Source organism: Pseudorasbora parva, chromosome 10, assembly GCF_024679245.1.
Source record: "Pseudorasbora parva isolate DD20220531a chromosome 10, ASM2467924v1, whole genome shotgun sequence".
NCBI lineage: Eukaryota > Metazoa > Chordata > Actinopteri > Cypriniformes > Gobionidae > Pseudorasbora > Pseudorasbora parva.
The window spans coordinates 33,759,297-33,770,273 of record NC_090181.1 but is presented as its reverse complement, the minus strand read 5'-3'; the positions used below and the strand labels follow the sequence as shown (position 1 = coordinate 33,770,273).

The window sequence follows — 10,977 nt, the reverse complement described above, 5'->3', positions numbered from 1 at the left end:
CAAATATTTAACTTTTTTTTTTTTTTTTAAAGACTGACCATAATACTTTCACAGTTTATGTACATTTGAAATCCAGGCTTTGCAAAACAACAGCTAGACACATTTACACAGAGATTAGTTGGTAATATTTTTGTTGTATCGCTGTTTAATTGAGTGTAACTGCATAAAAATATGTAAATTACAAAAATGCTTTTAAATTGTAAAGTATCCTGCAAAGAGTGTAAATTGTTCACATTTTAAGTTTTGTATAACTTTTAATGCTAAAACCAAGGCAACTTTAATTAAATATAATGGTACATCATGAAACATAAGATGTTTGTTTGTAAAAAGCTAGTTTTTTGCTTTAGTACTTTAATTGTATTCATTAGTTAAAATGTATTGATCCAATTAATTCCATGTGGGATTTTTAAAAATGTCTAATCAAAAATGTATAAAACTTTATTATATCGAATAATTCCAAAAACAAGATTATTGCACGAGAATATAGTCATAAAACGTGGATAAAAGGTGTAAAAAATAAATAAAATACATCACTACTATAATAATGCTACTTATACATTTGTTAAAATAAATTATTTAAGTAAATACATGTTCCTCCTGGTATAATTAACTTGAATGTAACGCAGTTGATCAAAGATAAAATGTAAATCACAACTCATGAAATGTGTCTCGGGCTCTTGACGTGGCACCGACTCCATGTTGAGTAGCTACGTCATCAGCTCGAGAGCGCTCGAGCCCGTGAGCGCGCTGCTGTCACAGAGTCTACGAGGGACACAAAATCAAGGCTTCAGGTATGTCAGAACACGACTTTCCCTTTAGAACGAGATGATCATTTAAATCACGTTAATGATTTGATTAGTAGTGACGGTTGTAAAGCGTTAGGTGGCCTGTAGCTCAAGGTATCGAGGGTTTAAAGGGCATTTAGCTTGAAGTCAGTGTGGAATGGAAGCATCATGTCTACATCAGCAGTCAGGTCACACATTTCAGTGTGTGTTTACTGAAATGTTTGACCGGGTCTTTAAGAAGTAGTTGTAGCACTCCGGTTGTTTTCTTGTTGATGTAAGATGATTAACGTTAATATTTCCTACGCTATCGAACTAGCTTTCTGTGGCTAATTTTGGAGGGTGGGCTGACGCCCCCAGTGGATCCATATAACTTTAGTTCAAGTAGCTAAAATAAAATAAACTAAACTTGGTCAACAAAGTAGGACGTGTCTGTATAGCTGATTATATAGCTATAGTTTTATGTATTTCCTTGCGAGAAATAAACACATCACTACTTTAGCTGTTAGCTTTATAATGTTAGAATAGTCACTTAACTGAAAACTGCAGACTGTTGCATTGTTTATTTATTCTGTGTCCTATTATTTCCCTAAAAGTGTCCTATTATTTCCCTTAAAAGTGTCATTTGCACACTTGGCTGTTTTGAATGTGTGTTTTTCACCATTGGTTTTGTTCTTCTCATCTGCACATGTGGCATTCTGTAGTTATGGTCTGTAACAGTTAATTAAACAGTCTGGGGTCTGCAAAGAAGTTCAGAAAAATAATTGTAAATGTTAAGATAGATGTATACTGGAATTCTATTTTTATAAAAGAAAATATATAGCTATTTAAATTATGTTGATGATCTAGCTTGGCATCAAAAAGTTTTTTAAACCATCTAAGTTAGTAGACAGCATTTCTTGTGTGTGAAAGTGACAAAAAGGGACAGTTTTTGTCAGCTCACCCTCATATTGTTGCAAACCTTTCTTCTGTTGAACACAAACAAATATCATTCGTTAACCAGACAGTTGATGGCACCCATTAACTTTCATAGTAGGAAAAAAAAATGGAAGTCTATAGACTACAAAAGTCTAAGAAAAAAATACCATGGAAGTCAGCAGGTGTAGTTAACTGGCTGGTTACCAAAATATATTCTTTTGTGTTCAACAGAAGAAAGAAACTCATACAGGTTTGGATTGGATCAACTTGAGGGTGAGTAAATGATGACACAATCTTAATTTTTGGGTGAACTATCCCTTGAAGGCCAACTATGGTAGCCCATACTTGGAATTTCTTCTCTTTTTTTCTAACTTGGATTTTCTAACCCATTCAAGTAAATGCACCATCTGCAAAAACACACACACACACACACCTGTACATGGAGCAGTGGCCAGTCATTTTTGCTGTGGCTCCCGGTGAACAATTGGGGTTTAGGTGCCTTGCGGTTGATAATTGATAATAATTGATAATTGAATCCGCAACTTTTGTGTTACCAGTCTGACTCTAACCATTAGGCCACGACTGCCCTAATGGATTTTTGCATCAAGACATAAAGATAAGCTGTTACCCTAGTGAGATGCCTACCTAGATGGCATTTGGCATAATTGTTTCTGAACAGAACTTCTATCTCTTATCTCATTCCAGCTTTTAATGATGTGTGATGAGACGTTATAGTTTGTCCTGTGTCCAAAGGGTAATGATGAATCAGACTGGGCTGGCCTGTCTCAGTAATATACGCACAGATCAGATTGCATGTCTTATTTGAATCCATGACTGCGTACATTTATTTAGATTTATTTGTTTTACTACTTGATCTTTTAGTTGTTCCTCAATTAAGAAGCTATTACAGGGAGTGAAATCATTAGTGCTTCAGCCGTTATTGTAAAGTTTGTATTACTTGTAGATTCCAGAGGGTGCTATGGCGACCTTCCAGGAGTTCATCCAGCAGAACGAGGACCGCGATGGTGTCCGTTTCAGTTGGAACGTTTGGCCGTCCAGTCGTCTGGAAGCCACACGTATGGTCGTTCCGGTGGCCTCCCTGTTCACCCCGCTGAAAGAGCGGCCGGATCTTCCCCCGATTCAGTACGAGCCGGTGCTGTGCAGCCGGGCCACGTGCCGAGCTGTGCTCAATCCTCTGTGGTAAGTCTGTTAAGTCAGAGCAGACAGCATAATGAGTTCACAGATGGAGGATCTTCTACTTATCCATTGCAGTAATTTCCAAATAAACACATTTATTATGAAAGCTGGATACATTATATGCAATGCTCTAATATTATGCTTCTGTTTTTTTTTCTTTTTTCCCCCCATTGTTTAAACAATCAGTCAAGTGGATTACAGAGCAAAACTCTGGGCATGCAACTTCTGTTATCAGAGAAATCAGGTAAATTCATTGCAGTTTTAAAAAGTGTAAGACTGAAGCAAACAAATTGATTGTTAATCGATGAAAAAAATCCAAGGATTAATTATATATATATTAAAAAAAAGCATTTCAGTGAAATAGATTAATTGCCAATTAAAAAGTGCTCTATGTAGGATTTTTGCAGTAAAATATCCAAAATAGACCAGGCCAGTGTTGGCATATATTTTGTTCAGTTGAGTTCTTGCAATATCCCAAATATTTCCAACTATTTGTAAATAGTGATAAAATTGCTATTTTAACCAAGGAGCCGGGACGTCTAAGGGAGTCGCCTGTCAATTGCGTCCTATCTGCGTTACCCTCGGTTTCCGGTTTTATTTGACACTTTAATAATAATTATTAAATAATAATTAAAAGCGCTTTAATAATAATAATACATTGTATTTATAAACCACTTTTCATTTGAAAGAAAATTTCAAAGTGCTACATAGGGAGGAAAAATAAAATAAATCATTTAGGGTAATTAAGAATAAGTTAAAATCAACAACAACAAAAATGTGAACACAAAGGCAAAGCAATTTAAACATTGAAAGACTTTCAAACAGGCAACTTTGTAGTCCCTTTTTAAACGCACCAGTCGTTTGTGGAGCCCTCAGATGTTCAGGGAGGGCATTCCACAGGTGTGGAGCAGCGGCATAGAAGTCTCTGTCCCAACTCACCAGTGGTGCTAGGTGGATGTTTGTGGAGCAGAAAAAACATGCTGAGATGTCACGATATAAGAAGCGCATAAACCTCAGCGAATCAGTCCTCTGATGACCTGCAAGAGACGAGACAGGGCGCACCCCTGCCCAGATAGAAGGGATGGTTTCACCAGACCGGGAAAAAAATTACTTTCGTCAAGCTCTTCTGTCAATGTAATGAGGCCATCATAGGAGTCCAAGTTTTTGAATAACTTATAAACATGATGGAGCATTGTAGTTGTTATATTCCATCAGCTGAATGGCCCGAGTAGATCATTATGCCAGCCACACAAACTTAACGTATGTCTTTAACCACCAACCACAGAGGCAATATGCAGAATAAAAGAAGAACTCGGCACCAAACAATCATCTGTGACATTACTAGGAAGATTGAGATCGCTGGTGATGTAGACAGCTGTAGAAAAAGCTGTTGGCCAGTTAGCGGTAGCACTACCAACTGTTAACAGCGGAGTGAAGTCATCTGAGACGGTAAAGGCTTTGCAACAGTCCCAATTATATCTCTGACTGATTAGACTGGTCACAGTCATAATAAATAAAATCTAAATCTAACATTATAGTTAGCTTGATTCAGGTGGAGAAGTGGCGAACAGATAACCCCAGCGTCCTCTCCCCCTCATTGCTTTACTCTTAGCAGTGTACAGCAATTGTCACTGCAGCTGCTGAGCGAACGTACAGAGTAATGTCATAATATCATTTTAAACATACGTAAATGTATTTAATATGATGAACAGAGCTCCGTTACCTCATACTCACCGGGAAAGCTGAAATAGCGCCGGCGACTGGTTCTCGTCATAATAAATATCCTGGTTCTTGTGTGCGATGTCTTGCCCAACAATCGTCCAGCGGCCATGCTCAGCTCCACAACACTCTGTCCTGCTCTGCTTCCAGAGATGTATAGTAACGAAGTAGAACTACTTCACTACTTTACTTAAGTACTAAAAGGCGGTATGTGTACTTTTCTAGAGTATCATTTTTTTCTCCTACTCCCACTTTTACTTCAGTAGATTTTTTCGGTTAGTTTAATACTTTCACTCCGATATTTTTTTATGTGCTGCATAGTTACTCGTTACAATTATAAAAATGCTACGAATCATTCCATTCCAAACAAACATACCACTGCCAGAACGGTAGATGGCAGGTTTGATGAAGCTGGCACATCATTGAGCGAATCAAGCGATTGAGGAAGCTCCTGTTCTGCCTTTTTTTGCCACCAAAGCCATATTTGTTCGGTGAGTGCTGTAGAATATTGTAACTGCTGCGAGGCGCATATGCGAGAGAGAACATGCGTCCTGGCCGCGTGCGCACATTCACCGTCTAACAACTCGAGCGCTCTCTATTATAGTCTTGTCAATTGCTCCCTAATACATTAACAGCTGTATTTTTATTAATTAAGATTGACAAAAAAATTATAATTACAGTAACAAATCTATTGATCATGGTTAGTTCATGTTAGTTAGTCTAATCCAGTGTTTCCCAACCGGGGTGCCGCATATTTAATATGGGCTGTAACTTAAAAAAAAATGCTTTATGTATTTTTCTGTTAATGGATACACATGCTGGCTCCTCAGTTATACAGTAAAACAACAGCGATAATAAAAGAAAACGTGGGCAAAACGGTCACTCTTTGTAAAAAAATGTTCAATGGATGTGAGTGCTGCCGTGTGTCTGAATATGACCAGTCGTTTTCTCCATCATCACCCGAGTGTAGAGCCAGGAGACGCGAATGAGAAGATCTCTGTGCACTCGTCCCAAAGCGTGCACACGTCTCACAGCGTGCAAATATTGAGTTCTCTTTCAAATCTTGCACTTGAACGGACAAACTCACACAAAAAGTATGTCTACATGTCTATATTGATGAGTATCCAAGCAGACATAATAGTCTGTATGGCTTAAGAGAACTGTATACAGTCGAGAAAGAGGACATATATCCCTGTATTAGGTCTTAAAGGGGCAGCAGCCTTTACTGCTCTCTGTTTAGAACAAAACAAAAGATAAGGACAATACTCATTGCTCTTGATTGAATAGCTTTTGTAAGTTTAATAATGATTAATTTTTAATTTAAACTATATGTTAAATATTATTTTACTTTTGATTACTTTATTCAATTTCTCTACCTTAAATCTAATGTTAGACCTAGGAGTGAGGTGAAAACAGGAAAAAAAAGTGCAAACCGAGTTAGCTATCAATTATATATGGTAGAAAATTAGACTATACATCAAAATAATTTTTTTGGTAATGAAATATTATCAAACTTTTGACTTCTTTCTTTAATAACTACATAATACAATACTTGCACTTTTACTTTTAGTACTTGAGTAGTACATTTTTAAATAAACTAATTGCAATACTTAAGTACAAAAAATGTTGAATACTTTTGTACTTCTAAGAGCACTTCCACTTCTACTCAAGTCACTTTTTTGATGGAGCACTTGTACTTTTACTCAAGTCTTGGTCTCTAGTACGTTATACATTTCTGTCTGCTTCATACTACAGTAATGTTAATCAATGTTGAGGTAGTTACTCAAAAAAAGTAATTAGTTACTAGTTACTTCTGTAAATTGTAATGAGATTACTTTGCTAGTTACTGCGCATTTGCAAAGTAACTTCACTACTTATTACTTTACTTTCCCGTTTCTTCATTTAGAGTGTAGATACATGGTCAAACATCATAGCCCTATCATCACTTATCCTGTCAGCATAGTGTTTATTGTATAAATGTTTACAAAATGGCATGTAAAATCCACAAATAACAGGGTAAAGGAGGCTTTAATGGGGTCGTTTTAAAATGTCAACACACAAGTTTCAAAACACAGGCTTTGGGAAACATAAGAACAAAACCAGCTTTTTATTAGATTTATGGCACACACAAAAAATAAATAAATTAAGTGGACAATGAAAAATATAAAGATAATGGTCACTATGTTTAAGAGAGAGAATGAGTGTGATTCAAGGCCAATTCTTGAACATAAAGTTGAAAACTCACTCATTTAAGAACATGAATTTATTGCATGGACAGAGCTGAAAATAATGTAGCTAAGTGATTAAAATGCAAAGCATAGTTCAGATAAGAATAAGCAAAGATAAGAATAAAATAAACAATGCTTTTCAGGTTTTTCAGGTAGGTCTAACATTAGTTTTTAGGTAGAGAAATGGAATAACGTAATCAAATGTAAAATAACGGCATATTTAACTGTTTAAATAAAAAATTAATCATTATTAAACTTACAAAAGCTATTTAATCAAGAGCAGTGAGTGATGTCTATCTTTTGTTTGATATTGAACACACAGCAGTAAAGGCTACTGCCCCTTTAAGGCAGCTTGCAAGGATAGTTGTCATCTTTTTTGTATAAAGTTCACCTAAGGCATATACAGAGTAGACTACAGACTATGTCTGCTTGGATACTCATCAAGACGGACATTTTGACATACTTTTTGTGTGAGTTTGTCCGTTTAAGCACAGGATTTGAAAGAGAACTCAATATTTGCGCTTTGGGACTAGTGCACAGAGACAGATCTTCTCTCAGGGCGCGCAAGTTCTCATTCGCGTCTTCAGGAGAATATACCCGCGTGATGACGGTGAAAATTACTGCTCGTATTCAGACAAACGGCAGCATTTGCATGCATTGAACAAAGTTTACAAAGAGAGACTGTTTTGACCAAGTTTTTTTTTTTATTAGCGCTGTTGAAGTGTATCACACTGAGGAGCCAGCACATGTATCCATCGACAGAAACATACATAAAGCATTACTGAGAGCTATTGAGAGCGCCGTGACCACGCGCGCTGCCGCGAGATAAACGCGTGCCGCAACTCTGTTATTCAACGGCTCTGGTTTTAACTGTTATGCCACACTAAATGCGCCAAAATGCAACAAAATTTGTTTAAGACTTACGGTCGAATGAAACGCACTGAGTGTGTGTGAGTGAGTGAGTGAGTAAGAGAGGCGCAAAGGCGGAGGGAGAGCTAGGAAAATCCGCTGAACGAATATGCGTGCGTCGTAAAAATGAATGATAAATCAATGTGGCGGCCAGTGTTGATTCTGTGGCGGGCCGCCACAAATTAGTCTATGTGTGGGAAACACTGCCAGATATTTTAATCCAATCCGCAAATTCGTTTGAAGAACCAAATTAGCCAGAGATCAGTTATCACCATTAAAAGATCTTGTATCTGTCAAATCATCTCGGATGTATTAAGCGAGGTAGGAAGAACACATGTTCCAAGATTTCGAGCTCAAACTTGCCGTCATCAAACCACGCCTGTGTTTTGAAAAGGCGCCCTCTAGCGGACGGAAAAGTTACATAGTGTAGATTTAACAAAATTGTTATTCCACATCCTGCCCAATGTCCTCAAAATATGCAATTTGAAGGCAATGTAAACAAATAAAGTGAATTTGTATATGTGAATGTAGATACCAAAGGCTCTGGCCAATTACTTTGCTGTAAAATTACATTGCGACTCTCTGTGGTCATAATGTAATTCCATGGATTGAAATGATGAAAAATCCCAGGGTGTCCTTCAATAAAGAGTAGGGGTGTAACCCCGGTATCCTGGCCAAATTTGCCCATTGGCCCCTTTCCATCATGGCCCCTAATAATCCCCATATAATGATTGGCTTAATCACTCTGTCTCCTCTCCACCAATCAGCTGTTGTGTGGTGAGCGTTCTGGCGCAATATGGCTGCCGTTGCATCATCCAGGTGGATGCTGCACATTGGTGGTGGTTGAGGATGTAAATGTGTAACATTTTCCCCCTTTTTATGTGAAACGCTTTGAGTACCTAGAAAACGTTATATAAATGTAACAAATTATTATTCATTTTTTTCATTATTGATTTTTTTCGATTAGTTGTTGCAGCCCTGAAAAAGTCCATAGCATTTTTAAAAGTGCCATTTAATTATTTTCATTAACAATTTTCATGTGCCCTGTCATAGTTCCCACCAACGTACGCTGGAATATCAGAGGTCAACCAACCTGCTGAGCTTCTCCCACAGTTCTCCACTATTGAATATGTTGTCCAGGTAATACCTTTAATTAATTAGCTTTCATATCCATAGAAATATTTGGCACTACAATTGGATTTATCAGTAGCCACTGATTCTATTTCTGTTCTGTAGCGTGGTCAGCAGATGCCCCTGAACTTCCTGTATGTGGTGGACACATGTATGGAAGATGATGATCTGCAGGCGCTGAAAGAGTCGCTTCAGATGTCCCTCAGCCTGCTTCCTCCCACTGCTCTGGTTGGCCTCATAACATTTGGACGCATGGTCCAAGTTCATGAGCTGGGCTGTGAAGGCATCTCTAAAAGCTACGTCTTCAGGGGCACCAAAGACCTCAGTGCTAAACAGCTCCAGGTGAAGATTCTTGTCCTGTTGCCAATGGAACTGCATGAGAAACTAATTTACGATACAAGTGTTTGACTGAACTTGTCAGCACAAGTGTCTCTTAATGTGCAGTATTTGAATATCATGAATCTTGTTTACAGGAGATGCTTGGATTGTCTAAACCAGCTGCAGCGCAGGGAGGCCGAGGTCCACAACAGCCGCAGGTTCCTCCTTCAAACAGGTGAGCTTGATTAACAAACTGTAACAATTAATAAGCTTTAACTCTTTTGGCTATATAGATGAATAATTACTTTGTATAATAAAATTGATGCTTGAAAAAATCTTGATAACTTTTCATGGGGCAACTTCTGTATATTAAAAAGGGTCATGACATGCAAAATCAAATTTGCCTTGATCTTTTGATGTCCTAATTCTAAACAAACCATTTATTTAAACTAGATCCTAAAAACGGCTTGTTTTTGATATTGTGGGATCTGTGATATCACACAGTCAAAACTTGTGCATACTAGCCACTCTAAATATGTGACATTAGTAATATTCAAGATATTGGGTGCTTCTCAATATCACTTCTCGTTTCCTCGCTCCTCCGTCCTCCATCCTATAACCCAGAAACCGATGGAGCTCAGCCATCTTGTAGGACATCTCAATTCTCTAATTGCACCGCGAGGAGTGAGAAGGCTTCTTGAGGAGTAATGAGCAAGGATATACAGGTGTACCCTTTGCGGAAGTGTTTTTATTGATTAAACGTGACACAAGCATTAATTCTCCTGCCCCTTCACATCGTGCCACAGTTTATTCATTATTATTATTATGTTTACATGTACAAGACACATGTTGGTCAAATAATAACACCTGACAGTTGCAGAATTATATCAAAGCACAAGAAAATGAAAGAAACTGATGGAGAAACTAATAGAAACTAATACTATACAACAAATAAAAAGCAGTTAATAACTGGAGGTCATTGTTAATAATAACTGGTAATATTAATTAAATTATGGACAAATGTGATATTTTGTGGAGGTTGAAGCTTACAATATAAATAGTTATCTCTAATGTTCAAGAATCCTAACTAAATCCAACGGTGCATAGTCATCATTAATTGACTATGCTTTGAAGTGATGTTAAAGGGAGCAAGGATATATCATTTCACTTTATTCAATTCCTCCATCCTCACGTCCTTTCCTTGCATCCTGAAGGGATGGAGCTAATGCGTGAGGAAAGAAAGCTAGGAAAAGGAAACAAGGACACACAAATAAGAACTGGATAGCACCTATTGACTAGCAGTTTTACATCAATGCACACTGGCATTCAGTCGATTAAAGGCATAACTCACCCCCAAAAAATACTGTCATTAATTACTCACCCTCATGTTCTTTCAAACTCATAAGACATTTATCCAGGACACAAATGAAGATCTTTTTGTTGAAATCTGAGAGATTTCTGTCCCTCCATTGACCGCTATGCAACTACTGTTTTGATGCTCCAAAAAGTTCATAAAGAGATCCTAAAACTAATCCAAATGATTTTAGTGGCTTAGTCCAAGTTTTATGAAGAGACTCGATTGCTTTATACGATGAACATTTAGGCTTTAATTCACATATAAACACTGATCAGGGAACATAAACAGGAGCTCAACCCAACGTGCTTGATGAGAACAAACCTCATTGGCCGTTGCCAAAGCTCAAACGTGCTGCGTAACACAAGAATGAACCTCATTGGTTCTCGCACGTCAAGTAAAAATACTTGAGCTTCCATTT

The 10,977-nt window shown here is 37.5% G+C and overlaps 1 protein-coding gene across 1 annotated transcript in view; it reads left to right on the top strand.

The window, feature by feature from the left end:
- The first annotated feature begins 671 nt into the window (after nucleotides 1-671).
- The window catches only part of sec23a (Sec23 homolog A, coat complex II component), a 47,561-nt gene continuing 37,255 nt past the window's right edge, over nucleotides 672-10,977 (top strand). Inside the window, exons 1-6 of the mRNA XM_067455942.1 lie at nucleotides 672-791; nucleotides 2,665-2,900; nucleotides 3,084-3,141; nucleotides 8,807-8,893; nucleotides 8,990-9,226; nucleotides 9,358-9,437. Of these exons, the coding sequence (XP_067312043.1) occupies nucleotides 2,680-2,900; nucleotides 3,084-3,141; nucleotides 8,807-8,893; nucleotides 8,990-9,226; nucleotides 9,358-9,437 (683 nt within the window). The 5' untranslated portion in view covers nucleotides 672-791; nucleotides 2,665-2,679. The remainder of the gene's footprint in view (nucleotides 792-2,664; nucleotides 2,901-3,083; nucleotides 3,142-8,806; nucleotides 8,894-8,989; nucleotides 9,227-9,357; nucleotides 9,438-10,977) is intronic.